The sequence below is a fragment of the Triturus cristatus genome, chromosome 4_2, assembly GCF_964204655.1.
Source record: "Triturus cristatus chromosome 4_2, aTriCri1.1, whole genome shotgun sequence".
Lineage (NCBI taxonomy): Eukaryota > Metazoa > Chordata > Amphibia > Caudata > Salamandridae > Triturus > Triturus cristatus.
In genome coordinates this window covers 715,308,101-715,328,697 of record NC_140586.1, presented here as the reverse complement: position 1 = coordinate 715,328,697, position 20,597 = coordinate 715,308,101, and the positions used below count along the sequence as shown (strand labels likewise).

The 20,597-nt window shown below is 43.8% G+C and overlaps 1 protein-coding gene across 3 annotated transcripts in view; it reads right to left on the bottom strand.

The window, feature by feature from the left end:
- The window catches only part of LRP8 (LDL receptor related protein 8), a 1,041,819-nt gene that overhangs the window by 342,263 nt on the left and 678,959 nt on the right, over positions 1–20,597 (bottom strand). For all 3 annotated transcript variants that reach the window (XM_085602589.1, XM_085602587.1, XM_085602588.1), the window contains one exon: positions 5,023–5,391. In XM_085602589.1, coding sequence (XP_085458715.1) covers positions 5,023–5,391 — 369 coding nt within the window. The remainder of the gene's footprint in view (positions 1–5,022; positions 5,392–20,597) is intronic.

The following is a 20,597-nucleotide window of genomic DNA, read 5'->3' as shown; positions in this document are numbered from 1 at the left end:
ACAAAGCAGAGGGAATGTGGAGGGAACCTGGTGAATGGGATGACCTTGTACATAATGGAACAGAAGTTGTTAGTCACTTTTAGCCACCTTGCTGGAAAGTGGAAGCGAGGAAGGAGGGGAGCAAAACAGCAGTGGTAATGGAGCGAAATGAGAGATGTTTCAGGTATAAATGAACAAGGCAAGCAGCATGAGGAATCTAGGCACAATGTTTCAGTTTATGCACTTCATGACTTCTATAACGATCAACAAAACAGTGACACATACAAAAGAAAAGAAATAAAGGTAAAAAACCTTTCTAAAATTACAGATTCAATACAATTTAAAAAATACTGTAACCATCAGATGATTCCACAGAAGCCATGAAGAACCACAATGCATCTGTCAATGTAGTTGCCTTGTTGTTAATAAATATTGAACCAAGGAGCTTTCAATGTACATTTTCAGTGATTTACAGCAACAAAAAAATACACGACTTAAATCCCGAGTCTCTTCCTTCCAGGACATTGCTTCAGGCTCAGACCTGCCCATCTGCCTGCCATAGATTTAAAGGGAAGTCCCCCAGACCTCAATATGAACCTATGTATTTTGCAGTCCGCCAGCATTCCTCTAAAATCTTGACATTTTTTCTGATTTGCAGATTTACTGTTTTTAGAATGGTAATTCGGATCAATGCAACCCGCCTACTCCAAATACTGCTTTTGCAATCCTAGAGCCTGATTTCAGTTTGATAAATGGGTACTCCAGCACGAGCATGATAGATATCACTTCTGACGTATTTCACATACATTATATAGTAATGCACTTGTAATAAGGCAGATGGGATATTCCCCACAATGTGACAACGTAACCCATTCACCTACCTCTAAAGCTGACCACTAGTCTGTAGATCCAATTTTAAGTGGCACAATGAACTCCAGACATGTACGTCAATCATAAATATTGTAATGCACTGTTACTGCTATTCCTATGTTTTTGACATGTACAGCTGTTCAATAGTAGCAGTGTCCTAACTAAAGTGTGAATAAAGCTGTTGAATGCATAATGAATACAGTACGCCCATCATACTATTGCCGTAGGACCTTAAAAAAGCTACCTACTATGCAAAATTCTAATGAAAGGGCTTCCAGTCATACAGATCTTTCCAAAAAATAGGCTTTTCAATATTGTGACTTCTAATTATCAAGGAAGGCGAGCACCCAACTGCTGCACTGCATGTAAGTTCCTCAGGGGGACCAGCATATCATAGACCCATAAGAGGTGTGAAAATGCCTTCAGCTCACTTATTTTTAAAAAAGTGATCACTCTAGCCATGAGCACCTTTTGGAAACCTTGACTTCTAAGCGCTATTTTTGGTTTATTCTTTAAAAATTCATAACTCCGGTTCTACTTATTGGATTCTTGTCATCTTGGTCTTGATTTTCTTATAAAATTATTCTCTATTTTCCTAAACCTTTGTGCAGTCTTTTTGTGGTGTTTTCATTGTGTTACTGTATGTGTGCGTTGCATAAATACTTTGCACATAGCCTCTTTAGATAAGCCTGCCTGCTCTGTGCTAAGTTACCAGAGGGTGAGCACAGGTTATCTTTTAGTGTTGGTGTTTAGTTCATCCTGACTAGGATTGTGGTCCCTACTTGGATAGGGTATAAACCTTCGCCAACTAGAGACCCTATTTCTAACAGTGGTTTCTCCTGTAAGCATCATTATAAAGGAGGCTAAGTACAAAGAAAAAAGGAAGGGTGGACAGGAGCCCAGTGTGGCAAGAGAAAAGGTGAAACAAGGATAGCCCTAGAACCCAGATGCCCAGTAATCTAGCAGGCAGTCCAAGGAGATACTATGGTTAACAAAGCCATCAAGTGAAACCAAACAGCCAAGGTCTTACCAGCAAAGATTAGAACTATGCAGCACCAATGTTATCAGAGAGGCATTCATGGTCACAGAGAGCATGGGTGAATGCATGGGAACACCCACTCGCCACCCAAGTAACGCGTTCCAGGGCAGAGTAACGCAAGACAGTGACTTGTGCTGCCATGCGTTACTATTGATTTACCAAGCCACGCAGGTCCACACAAGGTGGCTTGGCCAATCTGACTTAAGGATTGCTGTTACCATTGTGTCAACTTGCGACACAAGGGCAACACAATGCTTTAGTAAATCTGGGCCTATGTCCATAGAACAATAATTATACAGTTTCCTTTGCAATTGCCAAATTATAATCCCTCTGCAGGGAAAAAACCTTTATATTGACCTCTTAGCTTTTGGGAAATTAAGAATGGTAGGCTGCTAAAGAGATTCCAGGGCAAGCTAGCAAGAATCAAGTACCCACGTCCTCAAACCAACAGAAAGAGCGGGATCCACTCAGACATTTCAAAAACAGGCCCAATTGCAGTCACAAGCAGTTACAATCAGACCACACACAAGCAGACACAAACAGAATAGCAGAGGGAGAAAGAGGCAAATTGGATAGATGGATAGGTATAAGACTGCATATTATATGTACACTTAATCTTTGCACCTAGTGCCGACTATCACGACTGCAACAAGCATCATTCAACTGCAGAGGGTGTCCCCTAAGCTGAACAAAAACTTTTACAAAATCCTTATAAACTCACCAGGATCCAACTATGCTAGTTCATGTGTATGCACCAATGGAAACCAGTAGGATATGGTGTTGGGAACAACGTTGCATCTGCAGGTCTGCAGAACAAGACACCAGATTAGAGGGGGACTGTGCGTTTCACCCTGGCTTGGAAGACTACATGTTTTGCATGCTTTTTTGTTTAATCCACTGAGCTGTCCACAGTGAGGGGCTTGGTTCCCTGGTTATTAAAGAGTGCCTGCTTCTTAACTAAACTTTGGGGCTGGCAGAGAAAAAGCTGTTTGCCATCAGAAAACTGGGGCAAAAGTAGTTATTCTTTGATTGTAGAGCGATGCAGACTTACTATAGCTGATTAAATAAGCTGCAGGCTAACTAATTGAGGTTCAAGTCACCCTTGAAATCCTCCAGCTTGCCTTATTGAGTAGGACAAGGGCTCTTCGTCCAGGCTGTAGGAACTCTTTGCATTTTCCAGCATCTATTATGCTTCTGATAGACCTTAGACAACTCAGGATCTCACCACTTGGGGACATTTTTGAAGTTTATGCTTTTCACGTGTAATCAATGAAACACAGGGGCATAACGCAGGCCCCTTGGTGCCTCTGCAGGGGGAGGGGGGCTGCGACCCCTCAGGCAATAAGTAAAGGTTCATGAGGTAAAAGTCAAGGAATGTAATGTAGACAAAGTAACTAAGTTAGCTGATCTGCAGAAATATCAACCAAGATCACCAACCACATCTGGTGTGCCATTCCCGGCGATGGTACAAAATATGTACAAAATGAGGTCCAGAGTAGAGGCATACTTGTTACAAGAACAATTATAGTTTTGTAAAAACCTCAAGATATTAATTGAATCTGCTAGCTGCTCAACTGAAGAGAAATGAACAGAAAATGAAATCGACACTGTCTTTGGGACAAAACGCGCAATGTCTGTATAGTGGGATGAACCCGTCGACGGATGGGCCCGCTTTTGTAACCCTTTTTTCTGCTCTCTAATGGTTCACAGTTGTGATTCCCTTTCCTGTCCCTTATCTCCTTCTATGTCTGAAATGTATACCTCCTGGAGATATGATTTCCACTACTACACATCTTCTCTGTAAACGCAGTAAGGACAGTCTGGCCGTTTTTTCGGAAACTTACTTGTATAACTTGGTGCTACAACTTTTATTGCCTCTTGTTCGTGCAGTTTCTGGAAGTCACCTGCGGTGAATATACATTATGTATTGGGATTGTAACATCTGCATTCTCTTTATTATATTGCAGTTTTTCTGGCTATATTTCATTACCTCTATTGCCTGTTCAGCACTCTGAGACCCTCAAAGATCTGTTCTACTCTATATGAAACCATGACAATTAATACAAAATGTACTTATCAGAACGCTTGATTCCTGACACAATGTCCCTACCTGTATCCTGCACCATGAGCCATTGGAGGAGACCAACTGGGTAGGAATGAGGAACAATGGAAATCTGAAATGGAAGGTCGTTGAACGTTCTATGATTTTCTAATTAGAGACTCAGAGTCAGTCACCATCCTTCGACTGACCACGGGCCTTAGAACCCCGTCCTTTAACTCCCCAAATCGATGGAATTTGAGGTACTTTTCAACTCTTAACCTGCATTAGCAGATGCAAAAGTTAGGAGTCAAAATAATATTTTAGGCGCGACATCAAATATTGGTGGGAGCTCACATCTTTTAGCATTATGTCTTGGCCTGCTCTAGCTGTCTGGTCCCACGCTTCTTTACCCCTCCGATCGGACTCAGTCCTAGTGTCCCTTCAACTCCTCCTGAGGTCATCTTCTTAGCAACATATTTGTAGTTGTAACAGCTGTATCTTAGTGTTAGTAATGACTGGCTGCAAACTCTCCTCGATAAAAAAGAGTTCAATGATTTTAATTGAATTCTTAACCTGTGAGTATGTGGAATTTGTCATTGACTAGTGTGTGGAGGTGCAAAGCATGTGTCTGGTGCCTGTTGTTCACCAGGAATTGTCGGCCACAAACAGCATTCCACAGTTTACCTTGATTAGACGGGATCAATTATACATTGGGTAAAAATTATGTGTAGTATACATTGCAATCGGACACAGGGCATTAATGGATTTTCACTGTTAATATTTATGCGTAGTATACACTGCAATCGGGCACATGGCATTAATGGATGTTCACTGTTTTATGTGTAGTATACATTGCAATCGGACACAGGGCATTAATGGATTTTCACTGTTAATATTTATGTGTAGTATACATTGCAATCGGACACAGGGCATTAATGGATTTTCACTGTTCGTATCTAAATAAAGTATCATAAATGTTGTTTTTCTTAGTCTTTAGTGCTTGATTTTGAAAATGCATTGAAGATTGGTAGTGGTAAAATAACCTATTCCTCATAACAGATTTCCTTTAAAAAACATATTAATCTTTACTCACGACAATCTGCCTCGTCGGTCTTGTCTTTGCAGTCGTCGTCACCATCGCACTTCCAGTTGAGATGGATGCACTCGCCGTTCCCGCACTTGAACTCCTGGGCCGAACACGCGTGAACGGCCTGGGGTTTGAGCTTGTGCCCGCACTGCTCTATGGATTCATCCGATTGGTCCTCGCAGTCGGGCTGGTTGTCACAGAGCCAGTGCGGTGGGATGCAGACATTGCTGTCACACTGGAAGTCATTGGGGCTGCAGGTACGCGGGGCGCACTTTCTTTCATCACTGCGGTCACCACAGTCGTCATCCCCGTCGCACACAAAGATCATGGCGATACAGGTCTTGTTGCTGCACTGGAACTCATTAGCGGTACATCCTACAGAGTGAGACACAAAAAAGAACAAAGGCATGAAACCTTTACCCATGATTCACCCTTGTTCCAATGTGATCTACTGAGTGTTTTTAGTTATAGCAGCACCAGAAAAATAGCATTTGTGTTAAAGAAAGTGTAAAACCTTTTTTTTTTCACACGCTTTCCGATATCTGGCACGTGCAATGAGTTATCCGATTTACTTTCTTCAGTACAGCTGCTTGTACAGTGCCTAATACTGGGGTTGACGTCATAAAAGAGTTCCCAATGTTGTCTAACAAGATACGTAAAGCCAAAGGAAAGATGTTCTCACAACCAAAAGATGTAGGGCCTGATGTGTGAAAGTATAGCAACTCGCAAATCGGTTGCAAAGTGGTTTGCAAATTAAACAAGCATTGGCATAGCCAATAGGTCTCGCTTTTGGTACCTTATAAGTGTTTAGTTATGCTGCACAATGTCCTTGGTGTAACAACATCAACTGTTGCATGGCTAAAACACTTATAAGGTGCCAATGGCGAGACCGAGTTAAAGCCATTTGCTTTGCTAATTGTATTGTATAGCAAAGCAAATGGCTTTGAAAGGAGAGACCTATTGCATTTTTAATACTTGTTATTTCCTGCCACCTAGACCTTTAATATATACCCCTCTCATATCAGCAGGCTCTAGGAATAAAACGGATCTCAGTTTGTGGAACAAGGCTGCTTGTCCACAAAATATGCTTACTTCCATCAGACGCTATTCCAGATGAAACCAAGTCATTTTTGCGTCTGGGTCACCACTATTCTCATGCATAGATAATGTTTTGTTATTTTGTATATTGTTTTGGTACAGCACCCAGGCAGGCTAGATTCCACTTTTAAGCGCTGGAAGTAGGAGGGTACAAAAGATAAGGGGGATTGTCTGATAGAGAACACTCTCCATGTCCGGCGACAGCTAAAACAGGCCCAGGAATCTGTTGGTGCCGCCACGGACAGTCTTCCACAACCCAGTAAGCTGACGGTAAGTCTTGCTCAGAAAAGGAGGGCAGACATGGGAAACTCGGGTCAGCTGCGCATGCATTCCAGAGCCTTGCCTTTCTGTCCCAACAATAGCTGTGTCACGCATCATGCCCTTGCACGTGACACTGTCGGTCAACAGGTGATCTTGAAATGCAGCAAATGAGCAATCAACTGTGCGGCCATAATCAACGCCGGCGTGCCTGGCGGAACTGCGACAGTATCAGGTTGGGGCAGTCAAGTCCTTAAACAGTAGTGATCAATGTTGATTCAAGTATGCAGTACAGACCTGCATATATTGTCAACATTAGCACAACTTCTGTTTCATTTAGTTGCCAGAAAGAAGTAAAACAAAAACACACACATTTTCCTCCTTCCTCCTTTCCTTCCTTCCAAGTGATGTCTGTTGTTAGGAAGCAATAGTGCAGAGATGAAAGTGCATTTAGAATGTTTATGCAACAGGTAAGCACTGGGCCTGGATGAAGCCAAAACTACACAGGCGTAATTTGGGGAATCCCGTGTTGCGCAAACATCCTGACATTATGGCATTACGCTACTTTGCGTAATTATATGCCACTCATGGTATACATTTACCAAGAATGGTGCGATTTGCAGTAAGAATTCAGCATGAACGCACAGGGGCAACAGAAAGCGAATGCCTGTATGCAGTGCTCTTGTTCTAAATTCATCCTCGCGTCAAAAATTGATGTGCGGATGCATTTCATGCTAAAATACAGCCATCTTTTGCGTACTTATGGGAAAGCAAATTACGTACATTTTGCACATCTCTAGTCTGTTAGAGGAGCTAGGGCTCAGCTGAACGTCTGATCCAGAAACAACGGCTGCTACAGCTGACGTTGCTGGGTTCGAACTAGCTAGGAAGAAGGGACTCTGAAGAATAAAGTTGTCATGAGGCATCGCAGTTCCAATTAGCATAAAGAACATAATACATCATTCCTTGGGATTTTAGCCTTAATGATTTTAATGAAAGGACAAATGCAATGCTTGTTTTCTGCAGTAAACCACTGCCCCACGTGGCACCATGAAAGTTGTGTAACTTCGAGGGGAGCATCTTTGAGGTAAAACACGGCGTCAGATGCGAGCCACCTGCTACTAGAAGGTGTACATGGGTATTTGGTTACGTGAGCCCCTGAAAAGCATTCACCTCGAAATGCATTGGGACTTTAAAGTAACACTATAAAAAAATCTACTTGCAACGCGGGAAACTAATAAATGGCTGAATACCAGACGTTCTGAATACAAGAGCACAGTTACAAAAAGAAGCAACCTCTGGATATTGTAAGCGACATGTGAGCTTAAAACTGTGCAGTTGGGAGACAGATCATGGTTTGACCTCTCTGCTCCACAATTTAGATTTTAAAAAAACAGTACCGTCTAAGAAGAAATACTAATTAAAATCTTGCCCTAGGCCTTGGCCCTGTGTCCGAAGGGAGAGCCGGCTGTCCTCAGCGAGGGCTGCTGTATGAGGTGCAAGCAGGCCTGTAGATATACAGGAGACGGGTCTGAACACACCTCTGATGTACACACAGTTGTGGTGTACAGTTCCAGCATTTTATATCACTGTATGCGGCGTCAGGCTAGACAACATGTGACGGTCTTCCGTGTCATGGTGTGTGTTGTCAGTGTTTTATGTTACAATGTCTTGGAACTGGGTGGAGTGGAAGCGTCTGCAGTGCCAGAGTGTACAGTATGAGGGCTGCAGTATCAGGGTACACATTGTGGACAGACTTCCTCATCCAAATGGATAATGCCGGGGTGCAGTGCATCTCTCCACATTGATGCTTTTTCAACTTTTTCCTAAAATCTCCCCACGGATTGTTAGAAGTACAAATGTGGCAGGGAAGAGCTGAAGCTAACAATTTAATTTGCTGCAGACATAGAGCCAAGAAAAGCGAAAACACTTCCAACAGTTGAGTAAGGTGAACGAAAAGAAAAACAAGCATTGGCCGCGCGGCAGTAAAAGCGAAAGTCATCACGATCGCTCTGAAAGCGAAAGTGATCGCAATGACGCGCTAACGCTCGAGTGCTGCTGAAGGCTAGCAGTTCGCGTGTGCACGCTCGCGAGAACGCAAGCGCTAGGACAGCCAGCAGCACTTTGAAAACTCACCTCCAAAATGTCTCTCCGAGCCAGCGCATGCGCTAGGCTCAGCGAGACCTAAAAAAGGCCTTTTGCAAATTACGAAAGTCATTCGCAAACCAAAAAGAGTGATGTGACAGGTTTGCAAGTCAGTATTTGTTGCGACTGCAAATAGGAAGTCACAATTGAGAAATCCCTAACAGCAATTCACAAACAGGATGTCAGAGGCAGTCGCAAATAGTGACTAGTCGCTAAATGACCTGTTTGCACATGCAATTAACCACCAGTTCAAACTAGGTGGTAACAGGGTGCAAAGTATAAAAGCAGGCCCAGAATGCATCAGGGCTTTCCACAATGGCTGCCCTGCACGTGATAGCATGTAGAAGGCTGCCTCCTTCTCTAGCTCTTGGCTTGCCATGCCTTGTGCCGCAATAATTGTTTTGGGGCTCCTCAGGTCACTTTATTTGCACTGCTGTTCTCCAGCCTCATTTTGCCTGCTTTCCTGGCTTCTGGGATCCAGCACTTCCTGTTTATGAAGTCATCTCCCTGAACCAGGGAGCAGATTTGCACATTAGTGATGCGTTCGCTAATTGCGACCGCATTCACAATAATGGTAATTGCTAAATGCGATTTCCAAATTAAGAAATCGACTCGTTTGTGAGTCACAAGTTTCATGCTGCCACAGTGTGCAGATGCCGAATTGCAATTACCAAATAGCGATTCGCATAAAATCGCTATTTGGCAATCGCAATTCAGAAGTTTTGTACATCTGCCCTTGATCAGCTGAAGAGCTGGAGCTAGTTTCTGGTCATTCTAGTACTAAGACATAAATCCCTAACCAGTGGTCTTTGTGGTTTCCTTTTCTTTTATTCATCAGACAACCTTCCAGATATCTTGGCTTTCAACCCTCAATAGAATGGCCCCTGGTATGCCTCGCACCTAATCACACACAGAGGTTACTTGCATAAGACAAATAACAGAATTGCAACTGGTGGACAAAAGGCAACTGCACTCTAAAGCTGTACACAAAGGACATCATGGAAGTTGTTGTTAAGCTGTGTATTCCAATTCCCCAGCAATTCATTGTAAACAACTAGAACCAACTGAGACTGACCATCGGCAGGCAAACATAAGCTTAATAATAGGTAAATATACACGTTTTGGAGTGATAAGGAGTGCTTTTTGGTGAATTTGAATATTCAGAACAAATTCTAAATACTTCCAGAATCCCACGCAAGCTGCATGTGAGGTAGAGCTCCGGATGAGATTCTGAAACTGTTAGATGCATGCGCAAGCAAGACTTCCTTCGGCTGAAAGAATAGGAGGTAAAGTCATCTTATTGCAGGTGTGATGTCAGTGAAGAAGATATCCTTGTTTAAGCATTAAATGGCATGGCCGACAACTTGAATTTTATTGTTGATACAGATTTTAGAATGTAGGTGCTTTACTCAATTTATATTCAGTATCTTATTGTAACAAACAATGTGGCCATACTGGACTGTCCAGCTGCTTGGTAAACTCAGGAACTTGCAAGACTCTTGATAGTCCAGGTTGACAGATTGGAAATGTAACTGTGCCAAACTGTGATACATCATAGGTGTTTCAGAGGGTAATCTAATGGCATACTCCCAGAGAGTGCTACGTTATGCTTCCTGTGCTGACAAATGAAAGATTGATGCACAACTCTAACCAATTCTGATACACAGTAGCTACTGGTGACTTTAACCAATGTTTAGGATTCTGTTATAATGAGGAATGAGCCATCAGACACGAGGTGAGAAGAACTCAGTTTATTCCAGTCATCCGCTCTCCTGAACACTAGAACCTTACGTTATCAACATTCTACCATCACCTCTCAGGCAGCCATACCAACAGAGGCTGGCAGAGAGGGGGTGTGGACCGTACCATTATGACTATGTAAATGAGATTACAACACATCTCCTTATATAGGGAACAACAAGACATCCGTTACAATAGAGAAAATCACAATTCCAAAAACACAGTTCCTTAAGGTTGAGATGAGGCCACTACTCTGACCTTACTCCAAGTCTGACCATTATCTAGGCGAACCACATTCTTTCCATACTTTACCACCCGTTGGTGTGCATGGTACTTGCTTAAACCTGGTTGCACATGTGTGGGCTTCTTAACCACCACTGTGGTACCAACCTTGTACTCCTGTGTTTTGACCCCATGACTCTGGTCATACCAACCTTTGTATTTCCGTTGATGTTGAGATCTCAACTCTCTACTCACCCCAAGATCTTGGACCACTTTGTTTCCACCCCTCAACCAGTGTGGGTTCATTTTGGTACATGGTTCCCTTCCTCTTAAGCTAACAAAGGGAGACACTCCTGTGATGAGATTGGGAGTGGTGTGGTATGCCCAAATGCACTCTCTCAATGAATCTTCAACATTGAACCCACTGGAGATTGCCAATTGAATGTGTTCTTTAATTAACCTATTTGTCCTTTCCACCAGCCCATTAGCTCTAGGACAATAGAGTGCAGTTTTTTCGTGTTTTATGTTTAAATCTCCCAAAAATGTATTCATGGCCTCAGAGGTAAACTGCACCCCATTGTCGGTAACCAATTTTGCCGGAATGCCTTCATACACAAAAACATTCTTCAAAAATGAGATTAGGTTACTCGTGGTAGTTTGTGAAGTAAACTTAAAATTTACCCAATGGGAAGTGTAATCTACTAGAACGAACATAAACCTCTTCTGGGTACCTAGGACATCCATGGGACCAATGATGTCAACTGCTAATTTGGTCCATGGAACCTTCGGAACCTCTACAGGAGATAAGGGAGTTTTACATGTAACTTTACTTTTGTCGCTATTAGCACAGCTATTGCATTCCTGGACTTTGAGTTCGATCATGGAGTCCATCCTTGGGAACCAGAAATCGTTCCTGACCTTGTTTTTCGTGAGGCTCCTACCCAAATGTCCCTCATGGGCCAGGTCAATTATCTTGTCCCTCAATTTACTGGGGGGAACTGCTCTGTCCCCTCGATGTATCATATCTGACATTAATGACAGTTCGTGCCTCACCTCCCAAAACTCGTTTACCACTTCCGGAACTTGTGAACGGTTCTCAGGCCAACCATTGAGGATGAACTGTCTGAGGATGCCCATTTCCTTGTCTTCCTTCACACCTGCGTCCCATTCTTCCTTCGTCAATGAAGGGAGATGCAAGGATAAAATGGGAGCATCTAACTGTTCCTCTCTAGAATACTCTAAGAGTGGTGATCTGGACAAATAATCAGCGATTACATTCTCTGGACCTGGCAGGTACTCCACTTTGAAACAGTAGTTTTGTAGGCCCAGAACCCATTTCGAAATGCGTGGAGAATTATTATGTACACTTTTTGGCGAGCACATAAAAGTCAGAGGCTTGTGGTCGGTGTGTATGACAAATTGTATCCCCCACAAGAAAAACTTAAAATGGTTCACAGCCCAGAAGCACGCCAACGCTTCCCTCTCAATGACCGAATAGTTCTTTTCCGCCGAGTTGAGGGACCGTGACGCAAACGCTACAATAGTATCTTGACCCTGGTCTTTTTGGGAAAGCATCGCACCCAAACCTTTGTTGGATGCATCCGTGGTCAGGAAGGTTTTCTTGCGTGGGTCGAATGATCCTAGCGCAGGTGAATCTAGGATGCGCTCCTTTATTGACTTTACAGCCCTGCTGTGTCTCTCCTCCCACACAAATTCTTTGTCTTTTTTTAACAGTTCACGCAACTCATCACACAGGTCAGCTAAATTCTTTACATACTTAGACATGTACGCGACTAGTCCTAGTAATTATTTCAGCTCCTCTTTGTTTGTAGGGTTCTGAGCATCCTTTACGGCTTGAATCAAGCTATATTTTGGTTTGAATCCATCTTTCGATATTGTGTGACCCAAGTAGTCAACCGAGGTCACTTTGATTTTGCATTTGTCAAGTTTCACAGTTAATCCTGCCCTGGCCAACCTTTGGCACACTGTGTTTAGAATGGCATCATGTTCTTCTTCCGTCGCCCCGTACATCAGTATATCGTCCTGGAAACAGAGGGTGTTTTTGATGCCTTCCAACACTTGTTGCATAACTTTTTGGGAAATAGAGGCCGCAGATGCAAGTCCAAACGGCATCCTAACAAACATGTAGCCCCAAACGGCGAAGAAAACGCCGTAAGTGGTCTCGAATCAGGGTGTAACTCGACCTGGTGGTAGGCCATGGACAAATCAATGACTGAGAAAAAACACCCTTTCCCCATAGTGCGCATCATTTCGTTTATATTAGGCAGGGGAAACCTCTCCACCCAGATGTTGTCGTTGAGGCTGCGCAAGTCCACGCAGACGCGGATACCCTTGCCATTGGCTTTTGAAGCTAGGACAAGGGGGGCCAACCATTCAGACGCGTCTATGGGTTGAATGACGCCCATGTCACACATTTTGTCCAGCTCATTTTTTAGAACTTCCCTCAGGCGCAACGGCACTGGGCGCACTCTATGAACCACAGGTTTGGCGCCTTTCTTCACTTTAATCTTATGTTGAAAATCTTTTAATTTTCCCAACCTTTCAGTAAACAGGTCAGGAAAAACGTCTTGTAGGGGATTGTTGTTGTTGGTGGGAATGTCTACCAAGATGACTTGGTCCTTGTCATTTGGGTCTAGGATAATGCCCAGTACCTTCTGGTGTTGCCATCCCAAAAGGTTCGCACCCCTTTCAACCACATACACTTTGCCAACCATGGATCTACCTTTAAATTCAATGTGGCAACTCAACATCCCCACCAGGGGAATGGGGTCTCTGGTGTACCCCTCAGGAGATATGTCGGGAGAAAGTAGCATACTCTTACTGCACCCCAGAACTTTCTCAAAGTCTGTCACGTTTATTAACGTAAAAGGTGAACACGAGTCCGCATACACCTCAATTGCTTTATTGTCTATGTGTATGACGCATTTGGGATAGTTGGGCTTAGTTGTTTCCTGGCTGTCCTTAACTTGAAAAATGAATCTTGCTTGTGTTTCCCCAACGGGATTGACAACCCTAGAAGTGTTATTTAACCCGTCCCTACATACTCTGGCCAAGTGTCCTCTTCTATTGCATTTCTTACACAAAACACCACGTGCTGAACAAAATGGACTGTTAGCCAAGTGGTTATTGCTTCCACATCTGAAGCACTTCAAATTCTGTCCCTCCTTGCTGGTGGGTATACTTTTAACGCCTTCCCTATTGTTCACTTTAAACACCTCCCCTTCAAACCCTTCACACTGAATGGGCGCCACAACCTCTCTTACACACTTGGCGGTATGCTCAATTGATTGTGCAATAGAAATGGCATCCTTCAAGGAAGGGTTTTTTGCGAGTAACTTTTCTTGCACCTTCCCACTGTTTGTACACCTTACAAGTTGATCTCTAATCAATGAATCATTGAGGTCACCAAAATCACACAATTGCGTAAGTCCTCTAAGGGCAGCTATGTAATTCTTAATCGATTCGCCCTTCCCTTGCACCCGGCTAAAGAATTTGTGGCGTTCAAGCACCACATTGACCTTGTCACCAAAATGAAGCTCCAACTTCATCAGAGTGATGTCGTACACATCAGCGTCATCCTCCTCATCCAACTCTGGCTCAGGTAGAGTTTCATAGACTTTACGTCCATGAACACCCAAATTATGTAAAAGAATATGCTGTTTACGCAACGGAGAGAACCTTTCTCCGCCCATAGCAATCAAGTAAGATTCAAACAGCTTTGTCCAATCCTTCCAATGGATTTCTGGATCACCACAGTCATTTAAAAATGATGGTGGTTGACTCATTCCAGGAGTACCCATCTTGTAATTGAGTAATATTTACCTAGGCTGGGGGTACCTGACACTTCCCTTGGAGAGGATGTACACGACCAAATTGACATTAGGTGGAGTAAGAGGAGAGACTGGATGAGCACCACACTTCTCAACCACCCCAACGATGGGTGATAACCTGCACCCCAAATGGTGGAATACCTCAGCAAACCAGAACACTATAGTGAGGTAAAGCAAACACGCACAGTGTGTGCGTATCACAGTGTAACCTTTGACAACGCTGAGATGAGTAACGCAACTCCACCAGAAAAGTGCGTTCCAAGGTGAATAGAATCAAAGTAGTTATGTTTCGTAGAGATGCGCGGCCCCCGTGAGCATTCCCAGCGTAGGGTACATACAATTTAAAGAATCTCCAGTAGGAGGCACGCACAGTGTGTGCGCATCACAGTGAAGAAATCGTGGCAAAATGCATATCACCACATAGAGTGAAAAAAACTGAAGAAACGTTAGATTCAGGCACGCATAGTGTGTGCGCATCACAGGGAGGAATACGTATGGCAGGCACGCACAATGTGTGCCTATCACAGTGACGAGAGGAGCTCTCGCTGAGGCAAGGAAATATCTTACTTTTCACCAGGCGTGGCAGACTCCGGAGGTTGCGGACAGACTGATGCACCGATGACAGACTGATGCACCGGCAAAACAACGCCAGAGGCAGGGAAATCTTCGCCGGACCTGGATGCTTCCGACCGGCTCACTGAGGACTGGTGCGCCGGCGATTACACAGCAAGAGGCGTGGCACAGTAACACTTCCTCGATAGCCTGACTGGAAACTGCCTGCTGACTGAACTCTAGAGGCGGGGAAATCTTCACCGGACCTGGATGCTTCCAACCGGCTCTCTGAGGACTGGTGCACCGGCGAATACACAGCAAGAGGTGTGACCAAGCAACGCTTCCGCAATAGCAGCTGACTGGAAACTGCCTGCTGACTGAACTCTTGACACCGCAGCCCAGCAACTCCCGGAAGCTCCGCACTCCGCAGAACACCACAGCACCACGGTACCACCAGCCCAACATGAAACGATGTAGGACTGGGGGAGTCCCCTGTGAGTGGAAACCGGCTGACAGGCTGGTCCGGAGACTCTTCCACTGACGAAACACACTCGGGGGGCCTGAGCGATGTATGGAACAAAATCGTAACGCCCAGCAGAGGTCCAGAGACTACAGCTTCAGTAACCCTTGAGGCAAGAGGTGGAGGACAGTCTTTTCACAATATATCCAACGCAGGAGAGTTAAAACAAAAAGGGGAGATGACCAGCTGCCCCCTCCGCAGATCGTCGCCAGTGTTATAATGAGGAATGAGCCATCAGACACGAGGTGAGAAGGACTCAGTTTATTCCAGTCATCCGCTCTCCTGAACAATAGAACCTTACGTTATCAACATTCTACCATCACCTCTCAAGCAGCCATATCAACAGAGGCTGGCAGAGAGGGGGTGTGGACCGTACCATTATGACTATGTGAATGAGATTACAACAGATTCCAACCACAAACTTTCACCAGCTGCAGAGAACAAAGCAAGACGACCAACTAAAGAAATGTTGGTAAGATTATCTCACACACACGTTTGCAGACAGTGAGCAAATGTGTGGGGTACTAGTTTCCCAAGTCCAAGCGCAACTAGTTAGGGCATTTCAAACTTTTTTTTTTAATTCTGGGATGTGTAGTCTTATTTGACCCAGTATAAAACTCAAACTATAAGTCTTCGAAATCTCTGAGAAAAAAAACAGGACTGGACTAACTAGTCACACAGAGACCTTATGAACTTGGCATCCATGTGGGGATACAAGGGAGAGCTTGCACACTGCAAACAATTGTTGCTAACATCAAGAAAAGATGGAAAATGATCATTCATTTTTGGGGTTTTGAGGGATAGTTCTACCTGAAACCGTACTGAGTTTGATAAAAAAAAAACATGCAATGCAATGCTTTCTGCTTTTTCTCTTCTTAGCACTTTTTTAGTGCTGCTCTTTCCCCAACCTCTTTTATCAGAGAAGAGTGACGTGCTGTTGATGTGCAAGTGGGGGGCTGTGACCCGGCTACGAAGCCTTGATTGACTTGTGCGACCCACCCCCTTCATTTTCTTGACTTTTTTATTGTACCTTTTACAGGGGTGTCCCCGCTCCTGAGACCCTGTACTTTTTAGTTCAAGCCTGGCCAGCGCATGCGGTAGTCTGCGAGGCATGCCGTATTTGATTATGGACTTGAAGCTCCGCCCATATTTTTCATTGGCTTGTGTCATTGTACTTTGTAAATGCTGTCTTCTGATTCGTTAATGGGCTTGTCAGTCCCTCTTTAGAACGCCTTGTCTTCATTTGTAACCTCCCATGAGGACTGGCCCTTTTACTTCTGTTGTTACACAGTATGTCTTATTTAGTCTGTAAGCACTATTTTCTTTAATGAGTTTCTCCTGCTGCTGGCACAACATGCTTACCTGCAACACTGAGCACGCCATGAGCACTTTCACTTTCCAAGAGCCCGGGACAATGGAGGTCGCTTCTTTGAAACAAAATAGGTCTTGCATTTACAAGAGTTTGAGCTATTGGGCTTGTAAATGACAATGCCTTTTATTTATGTGTTAATGATCAAAACAGATAAATAAAAGACATTGTCATTTACAATGCCAATAGCTTAAACTCTTGCAAATGCGAGACCTATGACAATGCAAATGCTTGTTTCCTTTGCAAGGGTGGGTTTGCCCTCTCTCTTGGACTGTCTATTTCTCCAGTGCAGTGCAGGTGGTGAAATGTTTGGTGCTGCTGGGTAAGCAACAGGAAGGCCACATACCAACATAAAGCAATGGCAGCACTAAACATAGTGGAAGGAGCTTGGGAGGGCAACCACTGCTGTTTGTCTTCCCACCATAATTTGTGCATTTTTTATAGGAAGTTGTTGTTATGCACCATTTATGTCCGCTCAATGTGGATTTCAACTGCCTGCAGTGAGAGAAGTAAGAACTACAACATTTGGTACTCAATTCAGAAAGACGCTTACAGCCACAAATTGCTCCATTTATGCATGAGAGCTCTCCACAAAAGAATACCTGGCAGGTATAAATAGTTTTACTACTGTTTAAGTCTCCACCACAAGAGTGTTATTACACAATAGTATACCTGATACAATGTTGGGAAGTGGGAGGAACAGTGTATGGTTTTTCACATAAGTTTATGGATGTCCATAATCTTGTGAGCTTGTTGTTATAATATACACAAACGCCTATCCACTCCCTAGGTGGGAAGGTGAATGGATCACCACCCAGAATTGAAGGGAATGTAGAGGAGGAGTTCTCCATGTTTTTCTCAAAGAGAATAAAGGGAAAAAGTGTGCAAATGCACCCCAGGCTGTTGTAGAACAATGCATAACTGTGCACTGTACACAATTACACATTAGGGGAATACCAACCTTTACAAAACAGCATGGTGTCAGTAAGTAATACGCCTGGAAAATTCATTGCTTTGTAAATAAGGGAAAATGATAAATCTGCCTCATTGAGGAATACTAATTATATGAATCCAAATGTATGATTACCAGTGTGAATCTGGCCCATTGGTGTTTTTAATACATTTAGACTCACTGAAATGTCTGTATTTAAAGGGGAAGTCTCACGGAGGAAGACAGAGGCCCCAGTGGATTATCCTCCTCTGCGCCCACTCCCAGTCTTCGGAGTGCGATGAAAACCTGATGTAAATCTGGTAAATACATGGACACGTTTCCAAGGGTGGAGCGAGACGGGAGCTTCGGTCAACCACTCAGGGGATCATCACAAAGGTATGTTAGATAAAGTAAACGAGTACTCCAGTAGTAATCCTTGTGTACTTTTACAATCCTTTGTCAATTGGCCCCAAAACATCTTAAATAGGAATATTCAGAGAATATTTAAGCACAATTAGTACAAACAGAAAGGACTGTGACCTCTGCACTTTTTATAAATAGTACAATTCGGGACTGAATCACAAAGGGGTGTAAGAGACTGTGAAAGAGTACTCATGTAGTACTATTTCTCATACTCAAAAATACATTTCTGAATTGGCCTCTCAAAGAGTAAGTCCTTAAGTGTTAAAAATGTGATAGATGGAAGTAATTGTGTGGTCGTGAGAGTGCCAACGCTTCAAAACTATTAGGAATTTCACTGGGTACCATTCGTACCCCTCGTTGTAAGCAGCAGAATACTATTTAAACATAGGAACCAACAGTAGGTACATGTATGTAAAATGGCAGCTGTCATGCAGCAAGGCTTAAATTGCTCCTTCCCTTTTCTCAAGAATCACTGTTCTCAGAAGTTACACTTTCTCCTCGAATACAGTCAAGCTTTCCACTGAGTACCAGGTACAGTGTTAGTACAAATACTAATGCAAAAGATATTAAATTTCAGGAGAAAGGTGACTTGTTAAAAAAAAAAACAGACACTAAACAACAATATGGAAGACAATGGTACAAAAGTATAGTAAATCAGGCTCCATATCAGAGCAACCACTCTCACCACCAGAGCAAGTGTGTGCTGAATAGATAATCTACTGGAAGCGCTAGAGGAGACCAAGTCAAGGCCACAAATACATTCTCGATAAGTAGGGAGCATTGTACGTGTCTTCAATATCTAGGATAGGATAGGATATCAGTTTATAGAGCACTCGAATGTCGAGGCGTCTCGGCGCTAAGAGTGAGAAAGAGATCAAAGAGTATTGAAACTAATCAGATTAAAACCCCGGAAATAGCCATGTTTTTATTTGCTTCCTGAAAACTGTCATACTTGGTTGAAGTCTGAGCGTATTGGGCAATTGGTTCCACAACCGAGCTGCACAATGCGACAGGCTTCTACCCCCCCCATCTAGCGATATGGACTTTGGTAGTGCAAATAAGGCCGGCGTTTGCCGATCTGAGACTTCTGTTAGGGATATACCACTGAAAGATTTTTCGCAGATCGGAATCAACTTCGCCATATAACGTTTTATGCACTAGGCATAAGGCCTTAAAGTCCATGTGTTGCTGTATTGGAAGCCAATGTAGCGACTTAATAGCCGCCGAAGTGGGTGACCTTTTGGGATATTCAAGAGAATTTGTGCAGCCGCATTTTGTATCGACTGCAGTTTGGCCTTCTGTGCTTTGTCAATACCCACGAAAAGAGCATTACAATAGTCTAATCGGGATAAGACTAAGGCCACAACTACAGTTTTTCGTAGCTCCTGAAGAATAAAAGGGAACACCTTCCGCAACAGCTTCAGAATATAGAAGCAAGTGGAGGTAACATGATTGATCTGTGCAGAAAATCCCAGTTGATTGTCAAAAATGAACCCCCATGTTCTTAACTTTCGTAGATGGTATTGGGTAAATGCCCGCCTCTACCGGCCACCAAGTGTGATCCCACAAGGACGGCCCGCCACCAAACTCCATGACCTCAGTCTTATCCGTATTGATCTTAAGAAAATTATTGCACATCCAGCTCATGATGTGCCTCAGACACTCATGGAATCTAGCTGCTACCGGCTTCGACTGTTTTGATACCGAGATGATAATTTGGGTATCGTCGGCCTATGACACAAACGATGTTGTCTAATGTGACTGGCAAGAGGGGTCACATAGATATTAAAGAGCGTTGGTGACAGTGCCGAACCCTGTGGGACTCCACATGGCATATGGAATGTTTCTGACTGCAGACTCTCCCAGTGTAGAGCTTGCTCCCTATCTACTAGAAAAGAGGAGAGGAGGGACAGAGCCGCCTCCCCAATCCCCACCGCCTTCAGCCTTTGCACCAACACTGTGTGGTTCACGGTGTCGAATGCTGCTGATAGGTCGAGGAGGATGAGGATCGCCCCCTCCCCCATCCACCTGTCTCCGAATCTCCTCCGTTGCAACAACTAATGCCATCTCAGTCGAATTTCCTGACCGGAAGCCACGCTGACTGCAATGCAGTAGGTTATTGCTGACTAGATAAGATGTCAGCTCCTGGTTAATTGCCCTCTCAAGGATTTTAGCAGCCATTGGTAGGATGATAGTTTTTAACCTCTAATGGGTCTAGTGCTGGCTTTTTCAGAATGGGTCTGATACAGGCCTTTTTCCAGACCATCGGGTAACTCCCTGAAGTGATCACCTGATTAAGAATGGGAGTTAGATGTTTACTAATGAACTGGACCACCTGATGTATCACAGTCGGAGGACAGGGATCCCAAGGTGACCCCGACTTGGTGGAACTTATAGATTTAGTTATTTCAACAGAAGTAAGTGAGCAAAACAAGTTCAGCTGACAATGCAACGGCGTGTCCTCCGTAGTGT